A 19295-nucleotide genomic window follows, 5' to 3' on the forward strand; every position below is an offset into this window, starting at 1 on the left:
GAATGGCATTCTTTTGAGGCAGGGATGGAATTGTCCCAAGCCATCACTGGACATTAGCTGTCACCACATAATGATCTGGATGACCTGGCTTGGACTACTCCAACTATACTATCCACCCTGGGCCTCTTACCTATTCCTTGAACATGTTAGAGAGACTGCCACCCAGGACCTTTGCCCTCAAAGTCCCTTTGCCCTAGATGTTTCTTCCCTTGTGTAACAAAATGTCTAGTTCCCACATTTCCTTCATGTCTCAGTTTAAATGCCATCTCTTTAGAGAAGCTATCTCTGACCCCTCAGACTTAAATAACTATATTAGGTTTTTTTGTGGTTTTTTTAAAATTGCTACATAACAAATGAGGTTAAAATGGCACCCATTCATCAGCTCACAGTTTTCTAGGTCAGAATTCTGCCACAGCATGGCTCGGGTTCCTCAGCTCCTAGTATCACAAGACTGAAGTGAAGATGCTGACCAGGCTGAGTTCACATCTGGAGGCTCTGAGGGAAAATTCTCTTCTCATATCATTGTTGTCAGAATACAGTACCTTGCCTTTGTAGGCTTGAGGTCCCCATTTCCTTACTGGCTGTCACCTGGGAGCTCAGTCAGCTCCCAGAGGCTGACCACATCCTTTTACATGTGGTCCCCCTTCTTTTTCCACAACCAATTAGAGGGAACTCTCTGCCTTTAAAGGGCTTATTTGATAGGTCAGACCCATTGCAGTAATCTCCCCATCTTAAGGCCAGCCGATTTGGCACCTTAATTAAATCAAAGCAGTACCTATATGTTTGTTTGAATACTTGAGGGAAGATATGTGTACACCACGAGCCGAGCCGAGAATCTTGGGGTCAACCATCTTAGAATTTTGCCTGCTACAATAACATGTAGTTTTTTCCTATTCCCTTATTTTTCTTAATAGCACTATCCACCTTATATTTTCTATTTGTTTATGGTTTTATCATGCTGTACACACTGCAGTATAAGTGCCTGATGATAGAGACTGCTATTTTTGTTCAGTGTTGTATTCCTAGCACTTAGGACAGTGTTTGACACATTGTAGGTGCTCAGTTGATACTTACTGAATGAACTAATAAATAAAAAGATTTTGTGGCATGTAATTTTGATTTCTTTTTTAGAAGGAAAAGGTTAGATTAAGCATATAAATGTTACAGTTAAGCTTTATCTCCAAAGGTACTAGAGTCTCAAATTATTCATCAGCCTTTCTTTGCATGGAAGGTTTCTTATTTGACTGTTAAAAAACGTAATTGTAGTTGTATGAATGCCCAGTAACTGGTGTATACAAGAAAAAACAAATTAGCTTTTTTGCTTGCTAGTAATAATAACCTAGCATGCTTTCAGCTTTCATCTGTAGATCTCCAAATAATATCTTCCTGTGAACTTTTAGAAATGGATGCCTAGTTGTCCAGAATTGTTCCTGATTTACCAACTTACTGTGGTCTTTGTGTGGCTTTCCGTGTAATTGTTCACAAATATCCAGTTACTAATGAGTAACAGTGTGAGCTCCAACATACAGACATAACAAAGGATGCCAGATCAGAAAAGTATCTATTTCCCTCCTTTTCAATACTTACTGTTTATGTTTCTTTTTAATCCACTCCTTCTACAGACAAAACTTGCCAATGGCACTTCCAGTATGATTGTGCCCAAGCAACGAAAGCTCTCAGCAAGCTATGAGAAGGAAAAAGAACTGTGTGTCAAATATTTTGAGCAGTGGTCAGAGTCCGATCAAGTGGAATTTGTGGAACATCTTATATCCCAAATGTGTCATTACCAACATGGGCACATAAACTCGTATCTTAAACCTATGTTGCAGAGGGATTTCATAACTGCTCTGCCAGGTATGTCTACGGGTACTTGTGCGCTATTAATTTGCCTGGAAGATATGTTACAATGGTAGTGGAACTGGAGTTTCATCTCTCTTCTTAGAAGTCTTTATTGGCTTGATTTTTATAAACTGAGTCCTTTAATCGTACCTTCTTGGGGGTATAAATACCCAAAATCACTCTCTGGAAATAGAGACTCCTCTTTCCCCTGTCTTCTCTGCATCTCATGCCCTTCTAGTCATCCTGTTCTTACCCACTGAGAGATGCAAATAAAATATTTTCCAAGGTATTACCTTGATAATGTGTCTTAGTTTTTAAGATATGCTAACTTATGTACTTGGATTTCTATGGGAATTTATCGACAATATTTATTTTTTTATTTATTTTTTTTTAAAGATTTTATTTATTTATTTGACAGACAGAGATCACAAGTAGGCAGAGAGGCAGAGAGAGAGAGGAGGAAGCAGGCTCCCCGCTGAGCAGAGAGCCCGATGTGGGACTCGATCCCAGGACCCTGAGATCATGACCTGAGCCGTAGGCAGCGGCTTAACCCACTGAGCCACCCAGGCGCCCTCGACAATATTTAAATTATAGGACTGAATAGGAAGCATTTTTAATTGAGTATTTTGAAAAAGTATCTCAGGAGTCTTATGACATTAAATATGTAAACTCCCGGTTTTGCAGTCTCACTGTTTGCAGACTGCAAAGAGCTCTCAAAAACTATATATATATATATATAAATATATATATTTAAATACACACACATGCACATATACACTTAAAATTTTATTTTTCAGGGGAGGATGATGTGGTTTTACTGAATGCTCGATGTGATCCTAGGACACTTTGTAGACATCAGTATTTGGGGCAAATACTATCTCAAGAAAACATAAGATTGTCCTCTTCGCTAAAAGTTTATTTTAGAAGAAAATATAGTGCAGGGGTGCCTGGGTGGCTCAGTCAGATTAAGTGTCTGATTCTTGATTTTGGCTCAGGTTGTGATCTCAGGGTCAGGTCAGGAGATCAAGCCCTGCCTTGGGGTTCATTCTTTCTCTCCCTCTCCATTTCTTCCTCCCTCACACTAGCACTCTTTCTCTTTAAAAAAAAAAAAAAGAAAGAAAGAAAGGAAGAAAGAAAATAGAGTACAAAAGATGAGTGAATCTGTAAAATACCATATCTTGGTGTTTTTTTAGTTTTTCCAGTTTCCTGATTATAGAAGTTACAGGAATTTTGGGAAACTCAAAGCAGTTTAAAATATAAAAATGAAATTTCCCAGAACCCCACCATTCAGAGAGCGCTGCTAATATGCTGTTAATATTTTGGCCTTACTATTTAACTAATAACTGATATGCTATTAATATTTGGCCTTACTATTTTTTCTAGTTGTGTATATTTCCTTCTAAAGCTGGGATCATAAGTGTTTGTAACATTTTCTCTCACTGTGTTTTCTTAATGTATTTTCCTATGTGTTCTTTTAAAACATAATTATTTATAGTATTATATATTCTTTATGATAGCCGAAACACATATTATTTAACACCTTTTTGGAACATATAGGTAGTTTAAAATGTTTTTCCTATTATAAACTTTGCTGTAGTGGACATTCTTACTAATCTTTTGGGCATCCTAGGAAAAAACAACCGAAGTGGTTTTCTTACATTAAGGAATTAGGAACATTTTCAAGGTTTTTAATACTTGTGCAAACTGTCCTTCATGAAAAATATACCAACCCTCTGTAAAACTGTGTATTACTTCTTTGCTTAATCTTTGCCAATTGTCTTTTTGTAAATTTGTTTTTCCAAAATTGGAATTTAAATCCCCTTTTAAAACAAAAGAAATACCTATTTATAACTTAGAAATAGCCATTTTAAAGCTAAATTTGTACCTATATTTTTTGTTAAATAGAATAGACTTCTGCCCCCTCTTCACTCACTGGATTTTGTTTTAGCCATAGGCAAATAGTTTTCATTGTGTGAACAATCTGTGTGTACCTCATTATTGTGCTCTCCCCAATTATCAAGACATGCCACTATCTCAAGCATATACCACTAAGAACTGAACAGGAGTTGATTAGACCTGTGTGTTGTTTGCCTAATCCTGATCCCTGGTGTGTATCTATTGACCATTTTTTAAGATATTAAATCATCAGTCTAATGTTTTATGACCATTTTAACGTATAAACCTACACCATCTGGCTACATTTAGTAAACCAAACTACTTCAAAAAAATGCCTATAATCAATTAATGTAATGGGTTTGTTTGGAGTGTTAGGTGAAATTACTTCCAAAGACTTACTGTAGGGACATAGTGAAAGATCAGGAACAATTTGATGATAGCCATTAAAAACACAGGAATGGATTTTGGGAACTTCTGATGGTGTGGAAAGTTTCAATTTAAACATGCGGGAACTGTACCATCACTGTTTTTTGCATGAAGAACTAATTATTATATCTTTAATTGGCTTATAGTCATTTTCCTTTAATAAGAATTAGGTGATGGATGCCTCCATCTGCTTGTGCTTAAATATGAACATGTGATGTCAGCCAAACAAAATCCATTTAATGCTTTCTTTTCCAAATCTGCTGAAAAATGTGACTGATATCCATACAATTTTATAATTAGAATAATGTTTAAGCACATTTGATTGTTGCTAATGGCGTCCAAGTGTGTCTTTGTGTGCTTCGAGTGAAAGGCACTAAATGCCTTTCCTATTTGTTAAGTTTGTGCCTCAGGGAGTCAGAGTATGAAGGAATCCTTCTGCACTATTTAAGTCTTCAGCAAACCTCTGATATGTAACCTGAAAGAGAAGTAACTTTGAATGTGTTTGTCTCACTTGTGAATTAGAACAGCAGCCAAAAGCTTTATTAGTATGATCATCCTATTTTATAGGATCTATTCCTCTGAGGCCTCAGTTACAGATTTGGGTGGTAGAGTATTTTAATTGGGAAGCCCATCCAGTTTAGTCAGCCCAAGATCTACTTCCACTGTTTTCCTCTGTACATTCTACAAAATGGTCTCTGAAATGCTAACCAAGTTATTTATTGGTCTGGGGTGTTTTTTGTTTTTGTTTTATTTATTTGTTTTTGTTTTTGTTTGGCCAACTGTCATTTAGGTTTTATAGCAGCAACTACTCTCAAATGTAGTTTTTTTAAACATCTGAAATTAAAGTCATACTTGAACTTAAACAAACCTCTCTGTCTTTCCTCTCGGGATGTTCCTATTACCAGTTTGTATTTCCTTCTTCTCCTTTCTACATGCCCAAAATTCTATAACCCAGCACATTCTGACTTAGTGCCTCTCCCCCAGTACATTTAAAGGATATTTCTTTTACTGAACAGCTTTGGAACTGCAGCAGTAATAGAAAGAGAATGAGAAATGGACCTAATATAGAGATTTGGGGGGGTCTGAATCACAGACTTTGAGATGCCATCCATAGAACATCCCCTAGTGCTGAAATCCATATAGATAGATGTGAATTGTTTTTCTGGAATCCTTTTTATTTTTAATGTCTTGGGGGGTTTGCTGGTTGTTAGCTTTAACTTCCTTATCTAAAGGAAGATGGAAAATATTGTTCATTTCTATAACCTTATGGAAAAATTATTGACACTCATTTTACCCAAGTTTCTGTTTGAAAAAGAAACTGGACCACACTAGGGACAATGATGTGCCTTCGGAGCAGAATGAATGCTATTCTGTTTTCAAGGACCTTTTGTAAAAAATCATACACCACCTATATTCTTCTTCTTTGCCTGCACCCCCCTCCCCCAACAGCTCGGGGTTTGGATCACATTGCTGAGAACATTCTGTCATACCTGGATGCCAAATCACTATGTGCTGCTGAACTTGTGTGTAAGGAATGGTACCGAGTGACATCTGATGGCATGTTATGGAAGAAGCTCATCGAGAGGATGGTCAGGACAGATTCTCTGTGGCGAGGCCTGGCGGAACGAAGAGGGTGGTAAGCCTTTTAACTCTCTTACTATTACAGATGAACTTCAGGACCTGGCCATTCAGAATCTTTGGAATAACACTGGGAACTAGTGCTTATCATTAATATGTGATTTAGCTGGTTTATAGTACAAAATGTAAAATAGTTGTACATGTACTTAGGCATTTTTCTTCTGACCAATCACTGATAAATGACATCATAATGTGTTAATACGGTTTTATAAAAAAATTATTAAAAACTGACTTCCGTTGAGAGCATTCTGTTCTCTGGGCAGAAACTAGTGTCCTGACAAAGGGCTGAGAGGCAGTTTGTAAGACAGATGACTTTAAAATCACACAGAAGCCATCAGATGCCTGAAATAATCCTGAACAAATAAGTATTTTCTCCTCGGGAAGATTTCTTTTTTTTTTTTTTTTTTAAAGATTTTATTTGTTTATTTGACAGACAGAGATCACAAGTAGGCAGAGAGGCAGGCAGAGAGAGAGAGAGGGAAGCAGGCTCCCCGCTGAGCAGAGAGCCCGATGCGGGACTCCATCCCAGGACCCTGAAGATTTCTTGTCTTTAATCCATGCCTGTGGTATTTTCTCACCTTTGTAATCAAAATTACTTTTACACTCAACTAGAATAAGAACTCTAGTCATCAGAAAGAGTGAAGTGTGGGATCTAGAGTATATCACTTTTTCTTCATAAGATCCATATTTTGTCAAGATTGTACTGCTCAATCCCAAATTCCTTAAGGCATTATATAGTTAGCAGCCTAAGAGACTTCACCAGTTTTGTTGTTCTTTTAACATACAGGTACCATTTCATTAGAACTTACAGAAGATACCTTCTGTATGTAATTTCCTCTCAGAGGATATCTCTAGAATGTCACTATAAGAAAGTTAGGTGTGAATATTTCATAAGTAAAATAAAGGTGACATAGTAAGTATTTTAGCTGATAGATATGCACCAGCAGGTATATGTGTGCTCAGGGATCTCCTGAGCAATTAATTTTATCAATTATTTATCTTGGACCATAAAAAGATACAAAACAGTTAAAAAAAGAGGATCAGCTTTTCTTAGCAATTTTCATTAAAATATAGTTGGCTTCTTTTTTTTTTTTGCAGCTTTGAAATTCATTAATATATTATAAACATAATGACCTCTAAGTATTATACTAAGTGCTTCAAGAAATTTTTGTCATTCTGACTAAGAAGACTTTAAAATTTCTTTCAAATTCAGTTAAAGGAAGCAAACATCAGGCAGTTGTTTGGCTATATAGAAATGAATAAATGAAAGCATATAGAAATGAATAAATGAATAAATGTTATTCTTCTCAGATATGTTTTTATTTTTACTGTATAGAAAAATCAAAGCCTTTCATAACTTACTTTATACTTTGGAAATAAACTCTTTCTAGTTTAAAAAGGCAAGAAAGTATATAGTTATATGGGACTCCAAGTCCATCATTTTGTTAAGCATGTCAGGACCAGCCTTAGATATAGAGCAGTTGCTGACATGGGAGAATTTTAGGGTAGCTAGGAATATTCCACTACCCCTCATGGGAAAATAAAAGAAGAGAAAAGAAAAGAACAAAAAAAAAGAAGGAGAAAAGAAGGTCCTTTAAATTGGAACTTCTGGCCTGAAATCTCTTATCACAGGGATTCACTCCCATAGTGATAAAGGTTTTCTTCCCTGTTAAAATACACTTTGCTCACATTTGGACTTAAATAATAGTAAATCTTTATCAGACATTGGGAGTTCACAGATTCTTTTTTTAAAGGCAAGAAGAAGTAGGTGGGCACATTTGGGCAGATGCATGTGAAAATGCCAAAGATAAGTGTAGGCTCCTGCTTGGCGGTGGCAGTAAATAGCAGGATCTTTTACATTAGTTATAAAGAAAGAAAACAAACAAGATCATTGAAAAGATGGCCTTTTGGCCTTTTAAAGGGGTATGTGAAGGGATGACTAAGGAATAATCTAGGATCCAGTATTAATTTTATTACTTTTTCCATTATATGTTCAATCACAGGAACCCATTCCTGTTCTTCTGAGTATCCTTCAGAGTTGAGACCATATTCCTTTGTCTTAAGCCACATTTGTCATCTTAGCTTGATAAAGCCCCATGAAATTACAAGTATTTGTCCACCCCATGAAGACCTCCACTAATAGTCCCTTGACTTTTCTCTGGCTGCTTCTATTTTTAAATGTTGCCTTTCTTCTTGTGTTAGTGTCCTCCCCAACTTTTTAAAAAAATTTAATCTATGATCACTTTCTCATCTTCTTTCAGATTGTTTTACTAAGCCTACTGTGTCAATAAAATCTTTCTGTCATACCTTTCCCCAGATGCTGGCTTTGAAAGTTTCTTTCATTTCCTCCAACCAAAAAAAAAAAAAGTAAATATAGTTCTGTAGTGAAACTTCAGGTTTAAATTCTACTCCACTGTTGTATTTTGTATCTATATGACAGAGTTCATGACATGAACTCTTTTCATTTTCTGTCTTGAATAATATTGAATGCGCTCTTTCTGCTCAGTAATGGTAACTCTTAAAAGTGTAATAAAAGATCACTTGGGGAAGTCCATTTTCTTAATCAGCAGATCACATTTTACGATAACATTCTAAATTTAATATTTAGCATTTATCATGTACTCACATTCTCAGAGGTACTAGGCATTTCACATAGAAGTGGTCCCTGTTGTCAGAAGCTTCCATCATAAAAGGTTTTGACTTACAACACAGATCTAGACTGAAAAACTGATTTTTAACACTTTTTTTGTAGCACCTTTAACTTGAAAGAAATTTAGATACTTTAGCCAGCATGAGATCAGAGGCTTATATGGTTTCTCTTTTCTTGGGAGGTAGAGATAAGTTTCATTATGTATGAAGAAAATCCTGGGGTGCCTGTATTCAATTACCAAAGATGAAAAGGGGGGACAGGAATCTATGAGGGATGGTGGGCCCTGGGAGACAATAAAGTAGGTAAGAGTGTAGGCTCTGAAGTTAGACTTAGATTCAAATTCCAGGTCTACTTGCTGGCTATGTGACCTTGAACAAGCTACCTAATCTCCATGACATTTGATTTATTTACCTGCAATACAAATGTAGTGATTCTTACCTCATGATAGGATGTTGGAATTGAAATTACCAAGTTACATTTATTAACCAGACTATAAATTTCTTCATGCAAAATCTATTGTTTGCTTGCAGTGTGTTTACACAGGATAAGATTGTTCAGGGAAGTGTACTTGTAACCTAGAATTACCTCATAATGTGTCTTATTTGCCCTTTATGTTGGCATATCATGTTTCTTGCTCCTATTAGCTCCCTTTTAAAAACTGTTATTTTAGCTTCTCCATTACAGATTTCACAGAACTGAAAGACAGTTACCTTCCTGATAGGAAATTTTCTCAACTAATTTTCAAGGTGTATAATAGGAAGAGGGCAGGGGAGAAGCGCTCCTGGAGACACTGAACAATTAATTATATTGTAATAGAGCTATAGAGGGAGGAGTGGATGACTGGCCCAGAGAAAACATGATTTCTCTGGTGCCAGGATTACACTCAGAGGCATTTCTGCCTATCTCCACTTTGCAAGGCACGGTGCCAGTGAGAACAGCAGTTAGTACACCCATAGAGGGGTTTACTAGCTTCCACACCGTGTTTGGTGAGTTCTTAACTTCAGGATGAGGAATTAAATTTTTTACCCAGCAGGAAGTGATTGCCATTTACTGATTTTTTTTGTAGCAAAGATCTAGCTTGGGATATGAGTATTCCAGAGATGTGCTGTCATAAGGAAGGAGATGCTAACAAATGTTGCTCGCTGGGATCAGCAAAGGCAATAAAATGCATGTACGTATGTGCATAGCCGGGAACACACCTGTGAAAGAATGTCAAGCCTTAGACTTGAGAGCACAGTGCTCTTAGGCATTTTCGTCTTCTTCTGTACCTGCTGCTGGACACTCCTGTGTTCCCTTTGTTTTCTGTCGAAATGAACTGAATTGCTGCTTTTAAAGCATAGCTATGCTGATCATGAACAGCCTGGGCGCCTGAGCTGCCACTCCACCTTACCCTGTGTAAGTTCAGACTAGAAAAAATGATCTCCATAACAGAGACATTCTCACTGCCCATGATGCTAGGCTCCACTGACATAGGCACAGACTTACTCAGTGGGGAAAAAAACAAACAAAAAAACTGGGGCCATGTGCCCAGTTCAGAGATAGTAGTTTTCATCACCAATAAAACTTTGAAAAGATAAGACCAGTGCATCTATGTGTTACAGAGGTCTGAAAGATGAGTTGATAAGTTCTGGTTATACATATTCTGTTTGTTGATCTTATAATATTATACTCTGATGGCTATACTGCAAATCATCATGTTGATAGTATTAACCTAGTTAGTTCCTTAGAATCTAGAAAGTTATTCCTTGGCATGGGACTCCTGAAATAAGGCTTAGCTTTGTGCCTTTCCAGGCTAGTCATAGATATCTTATGGAATGGTAACTGTGAAAACACTTTGAAGAACTGTGAAGCTCCTTGTAAATGTATAATATTGTGATTTTTTATTGGGAAATATTTTTTTTTAGGGGACAGTATTTATTCAAAAACAAACCTCCTGATGGGAATGCTCCTCCCAACTCTTTTTACAGAGCACTTTATCCTAAAATTATACAAGACATTGAGGTAAGAATCTACGTATATTTGAGTATTTGCCCAATAAAGTTATTTTTGGTAAATAGGGCAGGTAAAATATACTAAATTGCCAGGCAAAAAATTTTAAAGCTTTTAAAGATTGTTTACTGGTAGCTAAATGAGAGAGCAGAGATGTATTTTCATGCAATAGCAGTGAGACTGTTAAAGTTGCACTTACACAATCTGATATTCAGATATCTTCTGAATTGAGCCTCCCTGGAAGTTTAGTAGTAGAAATGGCCACTACATATGTATGAGGAGCACTGAGCATATAACCTTATGTAGTTTATAGCTTGACCTCTGTTATCCTTTTTCCACCAGTTTATCATTTAATTGAATGAGTTATATGTGGGAGAGCTCTAGAAAATAAATCTTTAATAACTTTGCAAATGGAAAAATGCTATGCAATTTTAAACAGTGGCTTTTTAAAAACATTTTTAGTTGCCTTAAGGTCTTTGTATTTAATATAGTGAAGCATTGAACATTTGTCATTGGTTGCCATGAAAGTCAGATAAGAACTTAGTCCTGGTCCTTTCCTAATTACTTCTTTACCATTCCTTCCCTCAGACAATAGAATCTAATTGGAGATGTGGAAGACATAGTTTACAGAGAATCCACTGCCGAAGTGAAACAAGCAAAGGGGTTTACTGTTTACAGTATGATGATCAAAAGATAGTCAGCGGCCTTCGAGACAACACAATCAAGGTGAGGTCTGTTTAGTTATGGGAAGGTGGGTGAATGAACAAGTGTGTCCACATTAATAAGGCAGTCTGAACATCATATCTAAGCATTATTTCCAGAAAGTAAATGAGTTTTAGGTTGTTTCCAGTCCCAAAGCCTGAATCATTTCCTTAAAGGACAGTTACCTGCTTCCCGCCAGAAAGCATGTACAAATAGATAGTCCTAGGGTTAAATTCTCTTCTTAAAGTGCATTGAATGTGCTATTGCTCCTTTGGGCCTCACATAATTATAGCCTACCCCTGTTCTTTAATGAAAAGGATAAAGTCTGCATTAGTATTAAAGCTACACATATATATAGTGCTTAGCTATACCTATAGAAAAGAATGCATTCTACATTGCTCTGGGCTTTGATTCTTTCGGAGAATCAAACACATAATAGAGCCAACAAGTCTCAGCAGCACCCCATTATCACATTGATCAAAAGGATCTTGTTTGCCATCCTAGATCTGGGATAAAAGCACGTTGGAATGCAAGCGAATTCTCACAGGCCACACGGGTTCTGTCCTGTGTCTCCAGTATGATGAGAGGGTGATCATAACTGGATCATCGGATTCCACAGTCAGGTAGAAAATTTCAAATGATTTTAATCTCTGGAAAGTCAGATCTGCTCTTTATTTGTCATAGATAGTAATTTGGTATATAGCTGCATGAACACAGTTCTGAAGCTTCCTAACTAAAGAGGAATAAGCCATCAATTCTCCACATCATTGTTGGTCCACCTAGAAACCTTGATTTAGAAATGATTGAGGCAAAAAAAAAAAAAAAAGAAATGATTGAGGCAAGTTCACATTTTTGCACACTGAAGAAAACTACATATTCTGTTTAATTTGGGGGAATCATCCATTACAGAAACTTGGTAGACTTTGCATTCTTTACAAAAACCAGCTCACAGAGGAATGATGTGAATGGAATAAAGCCTCTTTTCAGGTGGTTATAACTGTGGTATAGGCATGCATTATCTCCTTTAAAATGTGTACAGGTGAGCAATGCTCTCTCTTTGCCAGCCCCTCCCCTGCTGTCTCTGCAGTTTTTAATTGCAAGCTTTACTCAGGGAGGGGCCTTCAATTTCCAGAGGCGTTAGTGATTTGATGACACAGCCATTATGCTGCTGGAGTCCAGTGTAGCTTGAGTTCTGGGTACCAGCAACACTGCTGGAAACCTCTGTTAGGAGTTTTGCCTTAAGCTAAAGGATTTAGCAAACATAATGCATCAAAAGTAACTTAAAAAAAAAAAAAAAGGAAAAAGGCAGTTAACTGCATTGTTAGACTCTCTAAAGTTAAATGTTTACCACTTGAAATTATCCTCTGTGAAGAGAAAAGGCTGTTCCTGTTTCTTGTCTTTTGACTTAAAGGCATAGCAAACTCAGTTCTTATAGTTATCGACATTTAACATTTATTGATGCTATGGAGTGCCTCAGGGAAGCTAATCATTGTAGAGGCTAACATCATTTATAGGATTGATGAAGTTCTAGAACCTAAGTCAGGTTCGGTGGGGTGAGGTTCGGAGCCGCCCTCATCAGGATAAGGGACAAAATGATTTTCTAAAAGATGGGGTTAAATTGGAAAAGGAAATGTGTTATGAAAATCTAAGTGAATACATAAAAATGGAGTAATCAAAGTTAAATATATCATCACACAAAATTCTTAGGCTATCCAAACATCCCACACTCTGCTGCTGTAAGTCCCTCTTTATAATGGGATGGCTATTTTTTATCTCTACCCCTATTCAAGACACAGAAATGGGACCTTAAACTTAGAGTGTAGTTCATCTTGTGCCTGGCCTGCCTATAGTAAAATTGAAGATCCAGGGTAATGGGCTCAAATCCATAGTACTAAGTCAGTCTGTTACAGAAGCTTCTTGGCCCATGTTAGTTCTGTTTCCTGAGAGCTACCCATGGAACACAATTGCTACTGTTATGGATCAGATTCCTACTTCAAAATGTATCTCATTAAAGGTATCAGATTAAATGTCAGAAGTTTTATAATCATCTTGAAGTCTGGGCCCAGTTGGTAGGTGATCGTGGTTACATCTTCATTCCTATTCCCCATAACTCACCTAGATTTCAGGTAGTTTGTCTTAAGGGTTTCACACTGGCAGCATCCTGTCCCTTCCTTTTCCTGCTCTCCTAGTCCAGCCCTCTGTCTATGACTTCCCCCATGGTCCATCAGAACTCTTCACCTCAGCTCAGCCTCAAAGCTGCTAATTATGAAAATGGGGCAGGATGGATAGGGAATGATGTGGTGGCCAAATAGGATTATAGCCAGGAGCACCATCGAAACCTCAGATAACCTTTTTAATGTTGTTTGTTTCAGGGTATGGGATGTAAATACAGGTGAAATGCTAAACACATTGATTCACCATTGTGAAGCAGTCCTGCACTTGCGTTTCAATAATGGCATGATGGTGACGTGCTCCAAAGACCGTTCCATTGCTGTATGGGATATGGCCTCCCCAACTGACATCACCCTCCGGAGAGTGCTAGTCGGACACCGAGCTGCTGTCAATGTTGTAGATTTTGATGACAAGTACATCGTTTCTGCATCTGGAGATAGGACTATAAAGGTAATGAGGCATTTTTCAGTAATTCCCCAACTTAGAGTAAGGGAGTTCATGTGAAAATCTGAACAAACAAAATTTCATATTTAAACATCAGTGTAGAGTAATTTAATATTCAGACAGTAGTCTGTGTGTAAAAAGGCAACAAGTTAGACAAGCTATATGAAAATCTTAGGTATCTTATTCCTGTAAATAATGGTGAGTACGAGAAGGGCAGGGGTAAATTTAGCTTCAAGAAAATTTGGCTGCGGGGCTCCTCGGTGGCTCAGTGGGTTGAGCCTCTGCTTTTGGCTCAGGTCATGAGCTCAGGGTCCTGGGATCGAGCCCCACATTGGGCTCTCTGCTCAGTGGGGAGCCTGCTTCCTCCCCCTCTCTCTCCCTGCCTGCCTCTCTGCCTACTTGTGATCTCTGTCAAATAAACAAAATCTTAAAAAAAGAAAGAAAGAAAATTTGGCTGCAAACGAGATTAGTCCCATACGAGTAAATCAATTTGAGGAATTCTCATGTGATAGCAGCCAACTATAAATTAGCCCTTTGTTGTTGTGAATTAAACTTGCCCATGTTTTCCCCTCTCTGTTTTTGATTTGGTGTGGTTTGAGAAGTTGTCTTCCCGCTATTGGCTCAGTGCTATTTTCTGCTTTCCCAAGGCTCCAGTTGCCACAGATCTTACTAGTAAAAGCACCAAATCAACTGCCAAATGCTATTTCTGTTTCAGGTATGGAACACAAGTACTTGTGAATTTGTGAGGACCTTAAATGGACATAAACGCGGCATTGCCTGTTTGCAGTACCGAGACAGACTGGTCGTGAGTGGCTCATCTGACAACACTATTAGGTGAGCAGCAGGTGCTCTTACCCAGAAGGGATCACTGTTACCCTGCCTTTCATTGTTAGCACACAGAAGTCTGGGTGTGTTATCTTTGAGTGTGTTATGTTTCTAATAAAATATTTTTCTTCTCTTTTCTTTTTTTAAGTTTTGTATTTTTAAGTAATCTCTACCCCCAGCATGGGGCTCCAACTTAAAACCCTAAGATCAGGAGTCATTCCTGTCTCCAGCTGAACCAGCCAGGCGCCCCAGATGTTTTTCCTTTCTGTAGCTTCTCATAGGTCAAAAGTTGGCCAAAAAACGGGGCACCTGGGTGGCTCAGTGGGTTAAGCCACTGCCTTCAGCTCAGGTCATGATCTCAGGGTCCCGGAATCGAGTCCCGCATCGGGCTCTCTGCTCAGCAGGGAGCCTGCTTCTTCCTCTCTCTCTCTGCCTGCCTCTCTGCCTACTTGTGATCTCTCTCTGTCAAATAAATAAATAAAATCTTTAAAAAAAAAAAAAAAAAGTTGGCCAAAAGAGAAAAGTTTGCCCCAAGCAGAAAGCACAGCAAAACCGTTTGTTGATATGTTTTCTTCCTGTAATAGTTTTATTACCAGATAGACCTGTTTTAAAGGCACTGCTTGAATGAAGAAGTGGACAAGAATGATAAGTAGTTGGAGGTTGAAGGCCCTCCTCTTTAAATTCCTCCTGTGTACAGTTGAAAAGTGCTAATAAATAGCCAACGGCCTTTTCTCTCCACCAGTGTTCTTAAAAAAAAAAAAAAGAAGAAGAAGAAAGAAAAGATTTGTTTCCCTACTACATATTGTGCACTTTTGTTTTCTTTGCATTACGTAATTATCCAGGGAGTTGCCAGTCTTTGAAATTATGAAGAATCCACAGATTGAAATACTTTTTAGTGTTTTCTCTTCACAAAGGTGACTGACAGAGATACAAATAGAATTTGGAAGATTTATCAACCCTCTCCCTTCCTTCAAAAAGTACTAAGGTGAAAAGGCCATTTAAAAAACAAAACTGTATTTTATCTAAAGAAATTATCATTTTATTTGGTTCAGTCTGAAATCATGCAGTTTTAAGATTTTATTTAAGTAATCTTAATTAGCTATACCTAACATGGGGCTCACTAACGCACAACCCTGAGATCAAGAGTCTCACACTCTTCTGACAGCCAGCCAGGCACTGCCAGCTTTTTAAGTTAGTATATAAATGTTTTTGAGAACTTGCTTTTTGTTTCCATTATAAAGAAAAACTGTCCTGGACAGTGGGTGAAAACAGAGTGTCCTTAGTAACAGAGGTGGACATGCTTTGTGAAGGCAGAATATCGTGGCACTCTACATCTTGTTCTTATTGGTGATTTCAGGAAGCATTACTTTTCTTGGCTTGGTCATTTCCTTCACAGGCAACTGGGTACATTGAATTCATCCTTTTTATGCCTTGCAGACCCTGTTTGCAGGATTGTATAAAAGCATTGTGCTTTGAAAATATATACTTCACTTGAACTTAAATCATACACTTTTTCTGCCCAAGTTATAAAGCAGAAAGGAAATAAATTACATTGAAAGCAATACATTTTTGAATGAATGTTGATTGATTTTATTTTGGGGGATTTTTTTAAAACATAAGAAGTATATTATTACAATATGCCAAGCTTAGAAAAGAGTACATGAAAATTCACTTGACTTAATTTTCTCTTTCAGATTATGGGACATAGAATGTGGTGCATGTTTACGAGTATTAGAAGGCCATGAGGAACTGGTGCGCTGTATTCGATTTGATAACAAGAGGATAGTCAGTGGGGCCTATGATGGGTGAGTTTGATAACAGGGTTTAAAAAAAAACTGTACATCTTAATCCCTTCTCCCTGAGGATGTTAAACATAGTATTAACCTGACTCTGAAACATTTGGATCTCACAGAAAGGATCTGATACAATATTTCTTGTGTCTAATCCATGTGTTTTCCTCTCCTTTGTTTATTTTTCTAAAATGTTCTTCCCAGTCATTTATTTGCACTTGTTTGCTCTTGATTTTCATTAACATTTTAGTTATTTGGTTATACATTTGTCTGTTTTACCCTATAAAACAAACTGGGGAAACCCAGTATACCAGCATATGTGTGTAAAATAATGACTTAATAAAACTGAAATATTTGAAGGCAGTATCTTTGGGGCATAGTGTGATAGGCTCTTGAATTTGGATCTCTCTGAATAATTCCTAAAAGTGCAGCTCTCTTGTCTTCACTTCTCCTAGCATTTCAGTGACAAGTTTAGTAATCTTTATTTTCTTTGGTCTAATTTCCAGTGGTTTTAGAATCCATTCATGTTGTGAATGGATCCCATGTCCAGTACTGCTAAACACATAGTAAACTCATACAAAAGTGTATTCACTTCTGAAGGCCTCCTTATCATTTCTTCTTATCAGAGTGCGTAACGTGAGGGGTAGAAGGCTGTAGTTCACATACTGACAGCTTTTTAAAAACCAGAAACTACCTTAAAATATTAGCTTAGTTTAGGAGCTGGCTATAGTGGTAGAGACAACTCACACAGGAGGAATAGACCATTCCCTCTGCTTTAAGTCGGCCATCACTGTTCTACCCATGGGAAATTGTTCAGAGTATGAGGACATATTCCAGCTATGTCATATTTTCTCATCGCCCTGGTTTTGTTTTTTTTTTTTTTAAAGATTTATTTATTTATTTGACAGACAGAGACCACAAGTAGGCAGAGAGGCAGGCAGAGAGAGAGAGGAGGAAGCAGGCTCCCTGCCGAGCAGAGAGCCCGACTCGGGGCTCGTTCCCAGGACCCTGGGCTCATGACCTGAGCCGAAGGCAGAGGCCTTAACCCACTGAGCCACCCAGGTGCCCTGTTTCATCGCCCTGGTTTTGATCTATTGCCATCTTTCTTGGATTTTGTCTGTTATTTACCTTGAGGAGACATGACTATATGTTTGATTTTCAGAAGGGCTAAACTTTTCTTACTTAAATCAAAATATGAGAATTTGCTTGTATAAACTACATAGTTCTTCAGTGGGCTCCAGTTGTCTGGTACATGTTACATGCACCATCTTAGAATTGACCAGAAAGAAGATGCCTCAGAATTACAGGTTTCTAGGTCTAAGTAACCTCTTATATCATTAAGACATCTAATGTATAAGATCTCTTCCCAGCCACAAAGTGTGGTGTAACTCTACCATTCACTATCTTTGGCTTGGTTAAAGCTAACCTGTTTCTGGTGTTTAGGTTAAACCCATACATTTTCCCGTTAAGACCAATAGCCTCTATCCAAGAATGAATGCAAGAACCAAGTCTAAACAAAAAAGTTTTTATATATTCCTGTGAACTGCATTTATCATATAAATCACATTCAGCATACATATTTATTGCCATGACTTTTTGCTATTCTTCCTTAATTTTGCTTTTAATTAAGATTTTGTCCCCTTTTTGATCTTTAGAAAAATTAAAGTGTGGGATCTTGTAGCTGCTCTGGACCCCCGTGCTCCTGCAGGGACACTCTGTCTACGGACCCTTGTGGTAAGAGTATCATTGTTTAGAGGGGGTTGGGGAACAGGAAGGAGAAGAAATTAAACATTGATGTGCTGTGGAATACAGATCTGGATTTGATACTTAGAAGCTCACAAAACCTACTACTAAGTGGAAAGGCAACCAATACATGACAATAAAATATGTTTATATAGCGCCTTTCATCCAAAAGTGCTTTAGAGGCTATATATGGAGAGGAGCGTGGCAGCTGTTTAACAGCTGCACAGCAACTTTACACCACAGTTTAGTACAGGAAGTGAGTAAGAATTCTGTATCCACCAGAAACGGTAGGGGGTACTTAGGGAAAGAGAGCATAATTACTCAAATTGGAACCTGTCCAGAAGCTGAGGACCTGCACACCTGTGCCTGCAAAAAGTGCCGTGGGAGCCTGTGGGAGCCCCCGGTCAGCCCCCTAGCTATGCAGCCTGTTCGAGGCATGCTGCCTCCAGCAACGTGAATCCCACTGCTTTTATTCCTCATATACCCCCTTGCCATGAACATCTTGACATTTGAAGGAAGAAGTGACTCAAGAGGAGGAAAGTCACCTTTGAAAGCACTAAAATTCTTTATCATGGTGTTCACCAAATGCCCGGATGAGAAAATGGCCTAAGGTTAAAAGCTGCTGCCATTTGAAAAAGAAGATTAGGGGGGGCACCAGGGAGCGCAACGCAGGAAAAAGATGAGAGCTAGCATTTGAAGCCCAGTATTCTGAATCCTAGCTCTGAACATTTGGTGGTCTCTGCTCTGGAGAATCGAGAGAGAGGGAGAGAGGCAGGCATTTCTTTGTCTTCCTTGTTGGATTTAAAGCTCATTCTTGCAGCACCAGACCTGCCTTATCTGCATGTTTCACACATGTTTTTTGAAATGGGTATTTTCATTCATTCACAATTAGTCTAAGTGAGGTAATAATTTATATACGGCAGAATTTACCCTTTTTCAGTATTTCAGATTTTCACGTTTTTCTGAATTTCGCAGTGTGTAAAACACCTCAACCGAGATCTAGAACATTTCCACCACCCCAAAAATGATGCCCCTTCATATTAATCCCCTCTCCCCCACCCCAGCAACTGTTCATCTGATCTCTTCCAATGCTTCTGCTGTCTCACTATGTCCTGTAAAGTCAATCATATAGTGTGTAGCTTTCTGAGATTCGTTCATGTTGCTGCCTGTGTTCGTGCTCT

The 19295-nt window shown here is 38.0% G+C and overlaps 1 protein-coding gene across 6 annotated transcripts in view; it reads left to right on the forward strand.

The window, feature by feature from the left end:
- The window catches only part of BTRC (beta-transducin repeat containing E3 ubiquitin protein ligase), a 185753-nt gene that overhangs the window by 153882 nt on the left and 12576 nt on the right, over nucleotides 1–19295 (forward strand). For all 6 annotated transcript variants that reach the window (XM_059398384.1, XM_059398388.1, XM_059398386.1 and 3 more), the window contains 9 exons: nucleotides 1623–1854; nucleotides 5611–5797; nucleotides 10354–10450; nucleotides 11027–11164; nucleotides 11645–11763; nucleotides 13513–13762; nucleotides 14472–14590; nucleotides 16276–16386; nucleotides 18027–18105. In XM_059398384.1, coding sequence (XP_059254367.1) covers nucleotides 1623–1854; nucleotides 5611–5797; nucleotides 10354–10450; nucleotides 11027–11164; nucleotides 11645–11763; nucleotides 13513–13762; nucleotides 14472–14590; nucleotides 16276–16386; nucleotides 18027–18105 — 1332 coding nt within the window. The remainder of the gene's footprint in view (nucleotides 1–1622; nucleotides 1855–5610; nucleotides 5798–10353; nucleotides 10451–11026; nucleotides 11165–11644; nucleotides 11764–13512; nucleotides 13763–14471; nucleotides 14591–16275; nucleotides 16387–18026; nucleotides 18106–19295) is intronic.

Source organism: Mustela nigripes, chromosome 4, assembly GCF_022355385.1.
Source record: "Mustela nigripes isolate SB6536 chromosome 4, MUSNIG.SB6536, whole genome shotgun sequence".
Classification (NCBI taxonomy): domain Eukaryota; kingdom Metazoa; phylum Chordata; class Mammalia; order Carnivora; family Mustelidae; genus Mustela; species Mustela nigripes.